The sequence below is a fragment of the Tachypleus tridentatus genome, chromosome 2, assembly GCF_004210375.1.
Source record: "Tachypleus tridentatus isolate NWPU-2018 chromosome 2, ASM421037v1, whole genome shotgun sequence".
NCBI classification, from domain to species: domain Eukaryota; kingdom Metazoa; phylum Arthropoda; class Merostomata; order Xiphosura; family Limulidae; genus Tachypleus; species Tachypleus tridentatus.
Genome location: NC_134826.1, coordinates 70,122,633 through 70,139,341, shown reverse-complemented (window position 1 = coordinate 70,139,341; position 16,709 = coordinate 70,122,633). Strand labels below are relative to the sequence as shown.

Genomic DNA, 16,709 nt, shown 5'->3' with positions numbered 1-16,709 from the left:
GTCGTGGGGGCATTATAATGTTACGGTCAATCCCACTATCCATTGGCAAAGAAGAGTCGCCCAAGAGTTGGCGGTGGGCGGTGATGACTAGTTGCCTTCCCTCTAGTCTTATACTGCTAAATTAGGGTCGGCTAGCGCAGATAACTCTCGTATAGCTTTGCGCGAAATTTTAAAAACAAACAAATCTAAATATTCAGTTCCCAAATTAAGGCGTAATTTTTTGCCAATTCGATTTATTCTTTCAATGAAAGAGGGCAAAGAAGGTTAAGTTTTCCGAATTAATATTAGGCCTAACTGGACTTTCTGAGACTCATGGAGGACAAAGATGATTATAATATTAAATAAAAATAATACGTTTGTTTGTTTTTGAATTTCGCACAAAGCTACTCGAGGGCTATCTGTGCTAGCCGTCCCTAATTTAGCAGTGTAAGACTAGAGGGAAGGCAGCTAGTCATCACCACCCACCGCCAACTCTTGGGCTACTTTTTTTTATCAACGAATAGTGGGATTGACCGTTACATTATAACGCCCCTACGGCTGAAATGGCGAGCATGTTTAGCGCGACGGGGATGCGAACCCGCGACCCTCAGATTACGAGTCGCACGCCTTAACCACCTGGCCATGTCGGGTCCTAAAAATAATAAGAAATAAGGATGTTCACAATTATAAACAAAATCTTAAACGATGTCTTGAATTTTTTGTAAGTATTCTAATCTGCATGTCTAAGGATAATTAACCATTATATTGGCTATGTTTAATATAATTGTGGTAGAATGTTAAACTATTTTCAAACATTATTTAATTTGTTGTCTTTTTACCATTTGTTTGTAGATAAGCGCAAAGCTATACAATGGCCTACCTGTGCTCTGCCAATCACGGTTTCTCGCAGTGTAAGTCCGCAAACATACCGCTATGTCACTGTTGATTTTTTCTCCCCCCCCCTTTAACCAAAGAGTATAAATAGTTGACGTTTTTTACTGCGCTAACAAAGTATCCTCTTTGCATGAATTAAGTGACAAATTTGTCTGCCGATCTACCTATATCAGCCTCTGATACTTTCACCTCAGTTTCTATCCCACTTAAAAATAGCTTAAGTGTATGGTTTCTCGTCTTTACGTAACGATATGACAGTTTGATTATTTAATACAGGGGAGATACAGATACCTAGCGAGAAGGATGCAATGAAATGGCTGTGAAATAAATTGTTTGGTTTGTTTTAAACTTCGCGTAAAGCTAAAGATGGTTGTCTGCACCAGCCGTCCCTGGTTCAGCAGTGAAAGACTAGAATGGAGACAGTTGGTCAACAAAACCTACCGCCAACTCTTGGGGTACTTTTTTTACCAGTGAATAGTGTGACTGATTATCTCTTATAACGTCCCATAACAGACAATTCTCTACGCTTTTTGGTACCATAGTATGATAACAAAACTGAATATGTATGTTAAACACTGTTTTTATCCTGATTTATTTGTGGAGTGCTATTAAATTGATTTATTCCAGCATATACCGGTGCCACGAGCTAGTTCCTTGTTGCCCTCCTAGTGGCACAGTGATGTGTCTGCGGACTTAAACCACTAGAAATCGGATTTCGATACCTGTGGCGGGCAGCACGGATAGCCTATTGTGTAGTTTTGTATTTAACTTTCAACAAACAAGGCTCCTTCCAAGCTTCTTTCAATATAGTTAAGATACTACGTGGGATACGATGACAGTTATTTGAGACCCTACATTTGGCGTGTTCATTCAAGCAGAACACTCGTGACATGTCCTTAGTACAAGTATTTGGGAATTCTAAAGAATGATAAGTATTTTCACCCTGGTTCATTCAACTGTCAACAGAAATCAGTGAAACATTATCATAGTGTTGAAATTTACATTATGTAATGGCATCGAAAAATTAGCCACACAAAATGGAAAAAATGACAAAATATTCTCTTGTCCTGTCACTTTTGCACAGTACTGTAGTTAGAAGCATCCTCCGCCAGGAGGGCATTGTTCGACTGTTTGTATCCAATAACGAGAACGACTGTCACTTTTATAACGCGTCCAGAACTGAAAGTCCTTGGAGTGCTTAGCAACATTTTGCGTTTCGAACCTTGGCCTTCCAATATCAACTCCATCTGACAACCGTGAATCTTGATAATAGCTTTGCAACATGGTTTCTACTACAAAAGGCTCGTCGAGTCCAAAGCACACCACATCTTTTGCAGGCCTTCCATTATCCGTCTGGTATACGAGGACAAGGGTTTTCCCAGGAGTTCTGCGACTTTATTGGTATTGAAGAGCATAAATACCCGTTTCATGCTCCATTTGTTTAAGGTTTGTGACAGGTGAGGGGGGTTTGACTGGAAACCTTAACTCGATAAACCACTTTGTTGTTGGCCAGACGGTGATCATTCTTGATTGTGTTGCATAATGTTGCTTGGGGTACCCGAATGGCTTTTGTGTTTGTGAATTCTCACAGGCTACAAGATGTTGCACGTTTCTCACCAGTTGTACGGCTGGAATGTACAACTTGTTGTATGTCTCTTTCTGGACGGTTCCCGATTGGTTCGCATACTTTTGCTTTCGAGTTCCATTTACTAAAGATTATATCTTTGTGTTTGAAGTTCAAAAATCCCCGATCTTAAGAAGTTTTATTGTCCTGAGTTTACGAATATTTTACATCGGAAAGAGCTGTTATATATTCTTTTCCAAAAGCGATAAAATTTCGATGGCATCCCACTATTTACGAAATGGGCCAAGCGGATAGGGCGCTCGACTTGCAGTGTGAGGGTCGCGGGTTCCAATCCACCTCATACGAAACATGCTTGCCCTTTCAGCTGTGGGGGTGTTATAATGTAACGGTCAATTCCCCCTATTCGTTGGTAAAAGAGTAGCCCAAGAGTTGGCGGTGGGTGTTGATGACTAGCTGCCTTTCTTCTAGTCTTACACTGAAAATTTAGGGACAGCTAGCGCAGATAGCCATCGTGTAGCTTTGCATGAAATTAAAAAAATAAACTATTTACGAAACATTAAACAATGTCAAAATGTAGTTCTGATATATCAGTTCCACTGCAACTGTGTATCAGATGTTATTATGACGTAACTTGCTGATACGCATGCTCAAAATCGTTTAAATATAAGTTATTACACGCTTTGCATGCAGATAGATACCTGGTGGTAAGGAGTGATACTATAAAATTAAGCCTTTAACTGGAATGACGTGAATCCAAGTTGAAGAACAAACCCAGAAGGGGTGAGCTAATGAATCTGGGGGTAGGAAGGGACAGGACGTGTCTGCTTGTATAATGCGTTTGTTTGTTTTAGACCAAAGTCGCGTTAGGCTGTTTGCTGTATCCATCGCAGGAATCGAACTTCGGGTTTTAGTGTTGTAAGTTCCTGGTGGTAGATGTGTAAAGCAAACAAACTTAGATACCTGTAAATGATGCGTATATAATAAAGGTATTCATGACGCCCTCTAGCCCAACAATCAATACCGTGTATCCTCGTTCCAGGTCTTCAGAATATCGATTTATAACTTGCATGAAACAATTGCAAGGCCACCACTTCTCATGTTACATATTTATAAACAGAATAACATACAACTACGTAATGTAGTGGTAGTGGATTTTAATTCTTTTTTAATTTTATTACATTTACGCCTAATTTACGGAAAATCGAGTTCTGGATTAACCGCACCGTCCGTCAACTTCCACTGTATTATTCCTCTGCAGCTGTATTGTAACTATGGTAACGCCATGTGCCACTTAGCAAAACACGAATTAATGAGTCTTTGTTTATGCATCCCTGTTTGTTATGAAGTCAGAAGAACCATCTTAACAACCATCACAATTCTATAAAATGTAACGAAATCTATCCCTCCCCGGTGTGTGTGTGTGTGTCATGAATACGTTTGCGACCTTGAAACGCACAAATCTGAGGGACGATTCCCCGAAGTGGATCCCAGCATGACCTAATGACTAGGGCGCTCGACTCGTAAGCCAAGGGTCGCGGGTTCGAATCCAAGTCACACCAAACATGCTCGCTCTTTCAGCCGTGGGGACGTTATAATGTGTAGTCAGTCCCACTATTCGTTGGTAAAACAGTAACCCAAGAGTTGGCGGTGGGTGGTGATGGCTAGCTGCATTACCTCTAGTCTTACACTACAAAATTAGGGACAACTAGCGCAGATAACCCTCGTGTAGTTTTGCGCGAAATTAAAAAAAAAAACGAACGAACAAACAATCCTCGCAGTGGACATAGTTCAGATAACTTGTCGTTTAGCTTTGAATGTCGATATACGATATGTTTGCTAAAATAAATTATTTTACTGAATTGAACAACGTTTGGAAAACAATTCAATGAGATCAGTTTTACTTCATTTTACTTCAGCTATAACGTGACATGCTGAATGCTGTTTAAAAGCTGTCTTCCCTCTAGTCTACCACTACTAAATTAGGCAAGGCGATTGCAGATAGCCCTCGAACAGCTCAGCGAGAAATTGGAAGCAAAGAAAGGTTTTTATTGCTTTAACTGTAACTCGTAGCACCTTCGCACAGAATTTCAAGTAAACTTGAAATGAACTTAATGAACAACCAGTGCGTTTCTACCGCGAATAATCGCTATTTTTTGTCGCTTGTTTTGTCTGGAAATCCATAATGTTATTGAATTAAAGGAAGGTGATTACAGTATGATGTTGTTTAAGTGAAGTTTTGTTTTCATTTCTGTGAGAAATTAAACTTAGAATTACATAATTACATACACTACTTGATAGAGGTGACAAACAGAGAATTACATAATTACATACACTACTTGATAGAGGTGACAAACAGAGAATTACATAATTACATACACTACTTGATAGAGGTGACAAACAGAGAATTACATAATTACATACATTACTTGATAGAGGTGACAAACAGAGAATTACATAATTACATACACTACTTGATAGAGGTGACAAACAGAGAATTACATAATTACATACATTACTTGATAGAGGTGACAAACAGAGAATTACATAATTACATACACTACTTGATAGAGGTGACAAACAGAGAATTACATAATTACATACATTACTTGATAGAGGTGACAAACAGAGAATTACATAATTACATACACTACTTGATAGAGGTGACAAACAGAGAATTACATAATTACATACACTACTTGATAGAGGTGACAAACAGAGAATTACATAATTACATACACTACTTGATAGAGGTGACAAACAGAGAATTACATAATTACATACACTACTTGATAGAGGTGACAAACAGAGAATTACATAATTACATACACTACTTGATAGAGGTGACAAACAGAGAATTACATAATTACATACACTACTTGATAGAGGTGACAAACAGAGAATTACATAATTACATACACTACTTGATAGAGGTGACAAACAGAGAATTACATAATTACATACACTACTTGATAGAGGTGACAAACAGAGAATTACATAATTACATACACTACTTGATAGAAGTGACAAACAGAGAATTACATAATTACATACACTACTTGATAGAGGTGACAAACAGAGAATTACATAATTACATACACTACTTGATGGAGGTGACAAACAGAGAATTACATAATTACATACACTACTTGATAGAGGTGACAAACAGAGAATTACATAATTACATACACTACTTGATAGAGGTGACAAACAGAGAATTACATAATTACATACACTACTTGATAGAGGTGACAAACAGAGAATTACATAATTACATACACTACTTGATAGAGGAGAATTACATAATTACATACATTACTTGATAGAGGTGACAAACAGAGAATTACATAATTACATACACTACTTGATAGAGGTGACAAACAGAGAATTACATAATTACATACACTACTTGATAGAGGTGACAAACAGAGAATTACATAATTACATACACTACTTGATAGAGGTGACAAACAGAGAATTACATAATTACATACATTACTTGATAGAGGTGACAAACAGAGAATTACATAATTACATACATTACTTGATAGAGGTGACAAACAGAGAATTACATAATTACATACATTACTTGATAGGGTGACAAACAGAGAATTACATAATTACATACATTATTTGATAGGGTGACAAACAGAGAATTACATAATTACATACATTACTTGATAGAGGTGACAAACAGAGAATTACATAATTACATACAATACTTGATAGAGGTGACAAACAGAGAATTACATAATTACATACATTACTTGATAGAGGTGACAAACAGAGAATTACATAATTACATACACTACTTGATAGAAGTGACAAACAGAGAATTACATACACTACTTGATAGAGGTGACAAACAGAGAATTACATAATTACATACATTACTTGATAGAGGTGACAAACAGAGAATTACATACACTACTTGATAGAGGTGATAAACAGAGAATTACATTTCATTCTCACAGATCTGTTACATTATATTCCCTTATTTCTATGATAACTGTTTCTGGAATTCGGAAAATATGGAGCATTAGGTCGTAGGACTATTTTGTGGCTTTAATCGCTTCTAGTATTTTATTTTCAGCCTTGACGACAGTAGTTCAGCCAGTAGTGGTGTCAGTGATACAATTGCAGAGTTCGGCACCGACGACAACATGACTGGATCTTCAATCAGTTCCGAAATGAATATGTTCGGAAACCTGAAGAAAACTCAACGCGAAGAACTGCCTTCTACGTATGTGCTACCATCTAGTGTTCGTAAAGATAAATCAAGTAGTAGTTGGAAAGGAAGTGGAACTGGCACTAAGGAAGGTACATCAGGAAAATCGAACAACGTCAAGAAAACCGACAGCTCGATGCAGACTGAGTCCAGTACCTTTCAGCAGATGTCTTCAGCCGCTTGGAAGAACTACTTACAGCAGCAACGCCATCACTTTTCCGGATGTAGGGAAGGTAGATCGAGTCACGATCGAGTTCGAAACGTCGAGATAGAAGTTGGTAGGTTAAGAGAAAAAAAGCCCTGTTCCTCTGGGTCATCTGGTAGGAAGAATAATGTGCTTAATGGATCTGTTGAGAAATTTAATGGCAGCGATGGGCATAGGTCCAAACAGAATATCCTAACTACCAGATCAGAAGATGGCCAACAACGAACCTTAATGGAGACCTGCGATGGGCATAGGTCCAAACAGAATATCCTAACTACCAGATCGGAAGATGGCCAACAACGAACCTTAATGGAGACCTGCGATGGGCATAGGTCCAAACAGAATATCCTAACTACCAGATCGGAAAATGGCCAACAAAGAACCTTAATGGAGACCTGCGATGGGCATAGGTCCAAACAGAATATCCTAACTACCAGATCGGAAGATGGCCAACAACGAACCTTAATGGAGACCTTCGATGGACATAGGTCCAAACAGAATATCCTAACTACCAGATCAGAAGATGGCCAACAAAGAACCTTAATGGATACCTGCGATGGGCATAGGTCCAAACAGAATATCCTAACTTCCAGATCGGAAGATGGCCAACAACGAACCTTAATAGAGACCTGCGATGGACATAGGTCCAAACAGAATATCTTAACTACCAGATCGGAAGATGGCCAGCAAAGAACCCTAATGGAGACCTGCGAAAAGCTTTACTACAGAGGTAGAAGTCCTAGTCCCAAACCACCCAAAAATTCTCCTGACAACTTAGGTCAAAATTCCAGCGAAATCCGAAAAATTCGGGGCTCTCGGCAATTGGCCATTTCGGGAGCAACGGTGGGTAATGACAACATTAAAGGAAGAACGACTGTCTCTTCAACTAATAGTAACGGCGGGAAAACCAATAGTTCCGTGGAGTTCGGTGGGATTGAGAGCGCTAACTTGAATGAACTTGTAGAAATATCGAATAGTTTTCGTTCTCGACCTGATCCATCAAACATCCCCCTTGACTGTACTCCCTCTGGCCAAAAAGACTGCACGCCGATCACTGGTGTAAAGAGGTCTGAACGAAAGACGAAAGTTAAAGTGTCCGCCAATACTCAGACCAATTCGCATGACTTCTACATGTTTGGTTCTTCTGCATATTCTGAAAACGAGTATAACTCACTCGGACGCAAAACTGCTAAGAATTATGCAATTATGTCCCCAACCCTAAGTCTGCGTGAGCGCGTGTACAGCGGTAATCGGGCTGGAGTAAGTGGCGCTTCGACTCCCAGCTCGGACTACGTTATGCTACCTGGGGGTCACCATCATTCCTTCCCTAAAGAACGTTCTCAGTATAATCCAAGATTGTTTTCTTCGCTAAAACACGGCGATGGAGACACGGGGAATTACGTCACTCTGGATCACCACAAAGTGCTGTCTACTTTACAATCCTCGTCAGCAAGTCCTTATGTTGGACTCCGTTACTGTGGAGGTTCTACATCTGGAACCATCTATTCTGCACCAGTCACCCGAAAGTTGAACAGTGGAAGTCTGACTGAAACAGAAAGTATGGAATCCTTATCTTCTACGTCATCTGGTGTCCATGGTCAGGTACTATTTTTGTTGTTGTTTGTGTGTTTGTGTGTCTGTGTCCTGCAAGTTTCTACATTAACTGTCGCTTAACTGAGTAATTGTGTACTGTATTTCACCATTTTTATTATTCAAATATTATATCGTATATGTAATTGCCTTAGAAGGTGTTAAGCGTATCCCATCACGTCACTGATTCATTTCAAACTTTATGACGTCTGCGTAAGTGCCATCGTTTGGTATGTTTATAAACGATATATTGTAGTATAACTATATATTAATTAAGGCAATATTTATGATTCAGTATACATTAAAAATCAGGGAAATTGAAGTATTGGAACGAAAAGTTTTAGCGCTATACAGAGCACTTAAGGAGTTTTTCTAACAGGGTCCGTTTGTCATACTTTCCATTTGTTACATGAAGCTTAAGAGGTTAAAAATAACGTGATGAACAAAAGTCCCATGCTATGCAACCAATAACAGCAACCTTCTAGTCACTGTCGGATATAAATTCATGGACATTATTCTAAACTCCAATATAATATCAGTGTAAAGAGGGTTAATTATTTTTAGTTTAAATTTAATAAAATAAAATAAATTAATTAATGAGAGGTTTTCGTTTTGTTGTGTTTGGTTTCTCAGATTTATTGTTATTGTTTTCTGATAATACTTTTCATAGCATAGCAGTTCTATCATTGATGATGATGTTTTACTCTTTGGCCTATAGGTGGCGTCGCGATACAAGTTCCCGCTCTCACCTGTCAACCCGCTTGCTCCATCTCTTTGTGCTTCATTATCTCATTCGAATATTCGGGGCGCCAACACTGTTTCTCCTAACATGGGAGTTCCGCTTTCCAAACTTTCCAACAAGGACGACGAAAGTGAGTAGAAAAATGACTAACAGAAAACATTTCCAGAGTTCTACTTGTTTGTAGTTAAGCACAAAGCTACACAATTGGCTGTCTGTGCTGTGAGCACCGAAACCCGGATTTTTAGCGATATAAGCCTTAAGACTTACCACTCAGCCACTGAAGGAGGGAACGAATTTGAAGAGAAACAATTTGTTTGTTTATTTTGAATTTCGCGCAAAGCTACTCGAGGGTTATCTGCGCTGACCGTTCCTAATTTAGCAAAGTAAAACTAGAGGGAAGGCAAATAGTCATCACCACAAACTCCTGGGCTACTCTTTTACCAAAGAACAATGGGATTTACCGTCACATTATAACGCCCCCACGGCTGAAAGGGCGAGCATGTTTGATACGGCTGGGATTCGAACCCGCGACCCTCAGATTACGAGTTGAACGCTTTAAACCATCTGGCCATATCGGGCCCGAAGAGAAACAAGATTGTTATTTTGAGATTCAACATTTAACACACATTTCTAAAAGGTGTGAAAACATTGTTTCAAGAAAACTCATTGACACGTAAAATGAGATTTATGGATAAAAAGGGACCGATAGGCCCAACTAGGCCATCTCATCCACTAGCCTAAAGGTTTAAAAAGAAATTCATATCCAGTCTTTACCATTCAAATATTTATTAAGGTTTCCCTTTAATTTATTGAATTTAATATATCTGAAAGCTACGCTTTCTAAAAGCCATGGCCCGGCATGGCCAAGCGTGTTAGGGCGTGCGACTCGTAATCTGAGGGTCGCGGGTTCGCATCCCCGTCGCGCCAAACATGCTCGCCCTTTCAGCCGTGGGGGCGTTATAACGTGACGGTCAATCCCATTATTCGTTGGTAAAAGAGTAGCCCAAGAGTTGGCGGTGGGTGGTGATGACTATCTGCCTTCCCTCTAGTCTTACACTGCTAAATTAGGGACGGCTAGCACAGATAGCCCTCGAGTAGCTTTGTGCGAAATTCAAAAACAAACAAACAATCTAAAAGCCAATCATCCTTTAAAAAAAAACAAAGTTGTCTTATTGGAAGGTGACTCTTACCGTAACAAAGTTTATGTATGTGTCCCATAGTCCGTCCATTCTCACTGTGAAGTATGAAGAAAGGTGATACACTATCAACTCCCCCAAGAATATTTAAAGAGCTAAAAACCACAAAACCAACCTTTTTTGGCACAACAAAAGGTGCAATATTTATTATTAGTTACAGCTGAGTAGTTTGGGTAACACAGTTACCATCACCGTGGTACCTCTGTGTTCCAAAACTGGTGGATTATAACGAATAGTAAAGCTTTTAGCTTTCGTTCTACCACAAAAAATGTCGGTTTTTGCATTTCCTACGTTTAGTATAATAGAAAAATATGTCAGAAAGTAAATAATTCCCCAACAATCTTAAAAATCCTCTTTAACGTTTATTTTTGTAAGAAAAACAATTTCAGAACTTTTAGACCTGTCCTTGTATAACGAACTCTCCACCCCAGGCACCATTTTAGTAACCATCCTCTAAGCCACTTCCAGCAATTCAGTGTCTTTCCTAAGATAGTTAAGGCACTCAACTCGTAATCCGAAGGTTGCAGGTTAGAATTCCCATCACACCAAACATAATCGCCCTTTTAGCCGTGGGGGCGTTATAATGTCACGGTTAGTCCCATTATTCGTTAGTAAAAGAGTAGCCCAAGAGTTGGCGGTGGGTGGTGATGACTAGCTGCGTTTCCTCTAGTCTTACACTGTTAAATTATGGACGGCTAGCGCAGATAGCCCTCGTGTTGCTTTGCACGAAATTCAAAACAAACCAAGACTGAACACAATACCCATATGTGACCTGACCAGTGACCTATGCAATGTAACCATAACCTCTTTATACTTATATTCAATATTTCTGTTGATACAACCTAAAATCCTATTTACCCTACCACTAGCAAGAACACACTGCTTGGATGGCTTCAGAAACTAATAAACCATTACACCAAGATCCCTTTCTTTCATGACACTGTTATTCCTATCCAAATTATACTTATAATTCAAATTATGATAATCAACATCTTACATTTATTTTAATTAAACCTACCTCCCAACTCACTGAATGACCTAAATCATATTGTAAAGTAACAGTTATACCACTCACAGCCAGCAACACCCAAGATCTTGATATCATCAGTAAATTTAAATAACTTATTGACCATTTATGTCATTGGTGTAAATCGGAAAGCTCTGAGGTACACCATTTGTGACATTAATCCAGTTTGACAGAACTCCATCTAGCCACTCTTCTATCCAATGGACCAACTTGCCTACTCACACACACATACTAAGAAGTAGTTTTTTGAGAAGTCTTCTTTATGTGGCAACTTGTTAAATGATTTCTTAAACTCGAAGTTCACATCCATAACCCTCGGTGGGCTCAGCTCGATGTGACTTTGCTATGAGAAAACAAACAAACAAATCATATCCATAAACAGTAACCTTTCAGATACAAAACAAATAGGTGAAAAAAAATAGAAATTCAAAAAGGATATTGTAAAATAAATTTCTATCTCAAAAATAACTATATTTGTTTGTTTGTGTTTTGAACACCACTCGAGGGCTATAACCTTGTCTCTTGTATCTATATTTTACTAATGTGCATATCTTTATCTCAGCAGCCCTCCAATGGTACAATGGAATGTCTGCAGATTTACAACACTGAAAACCTAGTTCCGATACCCGTAGTGGGTAGAGCGCAGATAACCCATTGTGTAGCTCTATGTTTAATGCGAAATAACAACTACCTCAGCATTATTAACCGGTATTTTGTCAATATAGCTCGAACAACGTTACTTACGCTATATTTGTGTATTAATTTTTAATTTCATAACACTGCTAATAGTTTTTATCGGTGCGATTGATAGTTAATTTTGGAGGGAGTTAAATTAATAAATATATTTTTGTTTCGTCCAGTGCACGGATCGTCTCTGTCTCTGGCATCAACGACCTCTTCCTTATATTTAACGGTAAGTCTAGGGAAATAAACCGAAATTAATTTATCTCTGAAGGATTCTCTTTTCAATTTTACCTTTGTTGAAAAAGATAACAAGTATGTAACTCTGTTATTTAAACAAATAAGGGATGTAATAGACCACCAGTTAATAATGTTAATTACTACAAATTGTAATAACAATAATACACATTTGGCTTAAAGAACTCTGGATTGGGGAAAACGCGTCGTCGTCAGTTGATATGGCAAATGAAGTGCGGTTGGAGTACTATAATTACACTTTCTTGAAAATCACTAATGGACAAGATAAAGAATGTATTGCCTAAAAATTAATTAGGCCTAATACTAGTGTTTTTTATGACATCTATAATTGTAAAACAAAACACTGTCGTTATGTAAGTAAATCTACATAAAATAAAAAAGGGAACAGTATTCATGAAAATGAATCATTTTGTTTACAGACTGACGAGAAATATGCTCACGAGATTAAAAAGTTGCGAAGGAAACTAGAGCAAGCAAACGAAAAAGTGGCTACTTTGACTTCACAACTGACAACCAATGTAAGCATTGTTATTTTATTGAGCGACGTATATTGTTGTATTAAGGTTTATCAGTTTCTCTTTAATTCTTTGTTCCGTCGTAAAACTACACAACTAACTGTCTGCGCTGTGTCCGTCACAAGGTATCGCAGCCCATATTTTGGCGTTATTGGAGGACAATAATTTTTTTAGGCTTAAAAATTACAAATTTTCAAAGTAACTAATCGGAAGAGTTACTCGTGATTTTGGTTTGTTTTTTTGTTTTTCTTTCACTGTGTATTATACACCGGAGATTATCAAACTGTTATACGTTTACAACTGGTGCCAATATCGGGGGTACACGAAAAACTTATTGTAAGAATTATAAAACTGTAACAAGTTTGAGCATCCCGCGTGTTTTTTACCCTACTCTCCTTATTTTTAGGGCCCGGTATGGCCAGGTGGTTAAGGCACTCGACTAGTAATCCGAGGGTCGATGGTTCGAATCGCCGTCACACCAAACATGCTCGTTCTTTCAGCCGTGGGGTCGTTATGAGTGACGGTCAATCCCACTATTCGTTGGTGAAAGAGTAGTCCAAGAATTAGCGGTGGGTGGTGATGATTCGCTGTCTTCTCTCTAGTCTTACGCTGCTAAATTAGGGACCACTAGCGCAAATATCCCTCGTGTAGCTTTGCGCGAAATTCAAAACAAACCAAATACAATGGCTATCTGCGCTAGCCGTCCCAAATTTAGCAATGTAAGACTAGATGAAAAGCAACTAGTCATCACTACCCACCGCCAACTCTTGAAATATTGGATTGACTGTCACATTATAATGCCTCCACGGCTGAAAGGGCGAGCATGTTTGGTGTGACGTTGGATTCGAACCCGCGATCTTCGGATTACGAGTTGAATGCCTCAACCACCTGGTCATGCCGGACCACGAAGCGCAGTTTTTAGTGGTAAAGTCCACAGACATGCCGCTGAGCCACTGGGGAGTTTTTTTAAACATTTTAATTCTAAGGTATTCTTTACTGTTCCTTCAGTGTAAAATTTTCAAAGTGGTTGTGAAAGAGACACACTTGAAGAGGACTGTGAAATTTTATGCTGTGTGAACAATAAATAGTACCTTAGAATTAAAGAGATTTGTGTATTAAAAATTCAAAACATTTATCGAACAACAACCTGTGAAATACTATTAAATGTATGAGTCAGGTTTTTATTTTTTAAAATTAGGCACAACAAAGTTTTATACGTGTCTGCAAAGTTTGGGAGCTACTGTTATATATGTATTATTCTTGATTGTCTAGGGATCTCCAAAATTTGATGGGGAAAAAAATAATACCAATTATACATAGTTTTCTATGGTTCCATGGGTATTCCTGTTTCACTCGCATATTAATCCAGATCTTTGTTCGTCTTAACGACACCCTGTGCACATAATAGTCTAAACTACTAAGTCAAAAGCACGTTTGTTTTGCTGTAGCCATCTCTAATTTTGAATTATAGACCATAAGGAAAAATAACCATTTGACAGCTCTAGCCGTCTAAAGCGGTTAAGCTGTACCAGATAATGAAATTGACTGTCATTATCATAATGCACCCATAGCCGAAAGATCGAAACTTGTTTCGTAGCACCACGTCTCGAGCCCGGAATCATGAGATTCCCAGTTCTGTATCAGAGCCATAACTCGGACCTAGCGAAGACTTAACTCGTGTAAAGTTGACCAAAAGTGTAACTGTTCCAGAAATGTGATTCATGAAAAAGGCAAGTCGTTTGAATGTTTACATCTGGCAAAAAAACAAAAATCCAGATCGAAAATTTTTATTTGTGTATTACGATATCATTTTTAAAGCTAAGTAAAGATTAACAAAACAATTTGAGGTCAAATTAATAACTTTCCTCTTGGCAAATAAATCGTAAAACAACGAATATCGAAGGTATATTTATGCAAAGAAAAGGGGACCATGAATGCATACACATAGACGTCTGATACGTATGTAAGAAAACTGTAAGTGGTAATTTAAAAAAACTTAGAACTAGGCATAACATTTTAGAGTAGTGTGACGTTTTTGTTGAACATTCTGTGCTACTTTATTAAATTATTGATACTGCTTTAGTTTTTCATAACGTTTTAATAAGTTGTATGAGTAGCTGCTGTTACAGATTTTTTTATTTTGAATCGTTTTTTCATAATTTCATGTTATCCAAATAGTTTAAAATGTGCTCGATAGATGGCAAACCGAACTTCTTATTTACGTGTAATCTCTTCGAAATTACATCAACGTGGAGAGAACCTTGTATTCGTCACAATATTATAATAAATAAAGAAAAAGAAAATTAAAATAGTATTGTTAACATAAAAGAAACGGTTAAAAACTGTTAATTATTGCTGCACAGTTTTTGTTGTTGGTTTTTGTACTAAAAATTTCTAAACTTAGCGCTAGAACAGAAAATTATCTTTCGCAGCATCTGTAAATTTTTTCTATTAAAATAACCAAATTTTCCCCAAACCGTTATGTTGCACTTCTGGCATGATTTTGTCGTTTAGGAACATTAGTTCTTATTCTGAAGATACTGTTGTGTGTAACTGAAGAGAAATCATTTTCAGTTTTGATAAATAAGCGTGTAGATATCTATTAGCACTGTTCCTTAATGTTTGAAACTTTATATTACAGTATACCACGTTTTTAGTTATAATTGACCAATTACTCTCGATCTTAGGTCAGTCCGACGTATTTTTTTTAGTGAAATTGTGCGAAATATAACTTATTTTTTCACATTTTAGTTTCTTTTATTGTGTTAACTTGAACTTCAAACTATTTATTTTAGGACAAAATAGGCGACATCTGTTGGCCAGCGCATTACCTTTCTGACAATCATGGTACATATATTTAGTTACGCAGCTTTTCCCACGCTAAAAATGAACGTTGAATTCTAGCACAACTTAAACTATATCGTCACAAATAAACTGAGAGGTCACTGACCTCGTTCGTTAGGGCAACTCATGGTAACAATAGAAATGGAGGACAGTTTAACAAATAATGATATAATGTAGTTACCCTGTACAGTCCCATGCACGTCTTTAGTTCCAGTTGCCAGCAAAAGATAAAACTGCAGTGCAGATCTTGGAAGACAAACGTCAGCATATCTGGTTGCTAGGTGACACCATTAACAGTAGAGCGTGTTAACATTGTTAGTTTCAACGGCGAACAATGGTACGCAAGTGATATAAAAATAAAATAATATCGAAATGTCAAGGTTAACTAACATTCACTGAAATTCCTTATTACATGCGTTAGTAAGTTAATCGGATATAAGGTTTAATAATAGTGAAATAACAGTAGATAACAAAAAGATTTATTGTGTCATGTTAATGTGCACAAACTGAAGTTATTTGTATTCCTCTAGTCGAGTTTAACGTTTTTTCACCATGGTTATAATTATGCAAATTAGGGAACAACGATTGCCCCTGTTATAGGCTACTGAATGTTTCGACGGTGTCGTATAGTAAGCTTGTTTTGTTATTTTCAACCTTCTGTTGAACTAGCTTGTTCAATCCAAGTGTTTTTATGATAACAATCTACAAACTTTGAATTTATGGATTGAAATATATGTATATATATATATATTCTTGTTATAAGCAACTAACCAGATAAAAATTTTTCGTATTATACGTGTGTAAAAAATGCTCGTTTTTAATAATGTCAGAATTTTTCTTTTTTAAGGCGTGTGTGTTTTTCTTATAGCAAAGCCATATCAGGCTATCTGCTGTATCCACCGAGGGGAATCGAACCCCTGACTTTAGCTTTGTGAATCGGGAGACTTACAGGGGGACTTTTTTAAAAC

At 37.6% G+C, this 16,709-nt stretch overlaps 1 protein-coding gene and 1 long non-coding RNA gene across 13 annotated transcripts in view; one reads left to right on the top strand and one right to left on the bottom strand.

The window, feature by feature from the left end:
- LOC143244168 (uncharacterized) overlaps positions 1-16,709 on the top strand; it is a 136,679-nt gene that overhangs the window by 68,475 nt on the left and 51,495 nt on the right. For all 11 annotated transcript variants that reach the window (XM_076488352.1, XM_076488353.1, XM_076488350.1 and 8 more), the window contains 4 exons: positions 6,549-8,490; positions 9,197-9,350; positions 12,304-12,356; positions 12,802-12,900. In XM_076488352.1, coding sequence (XP_076344467.1) covers positions 6,549-8,490; positions 9,197-9,350; positions 12,304-12,356; positions 12,802-12,900 — 2,248 coding nt within the window. The remainder of the gene's footprint in view (positions 1-6,548; positions 8,491-9,196; positions 9,351-12,303; positions 12,357-12,801; positions 12,901-16,709) is intronic.
- Positions 1-16,709, bottom strand: part of LOC143244169 (uncharacterized) — a 54,377-nt gene that overhangs the window by 35,869 nt on the left and 1,799 nt on the right. Inside the window, exons 2-3 of one of the 2 annotated variants that reach the window (XR_013024933.1) lie at positions 15,923-16,018; positions 10,533-11,786 (exon numbers count right to left, since the gene is read on the bottom strand). The exons of the other annotated variant lie outside the window; for it this stretch is intronic. This is a non-coding gene — a long non-coding RNA (uncharacterized LOC143244169). Of the gene's footprint in view, positions 1-10,532; positions 11,787-15,922; positions 16,019-16,709 lie in introns of those variants that run through there. 2 annotated transcript variants of the gene reach the window in all.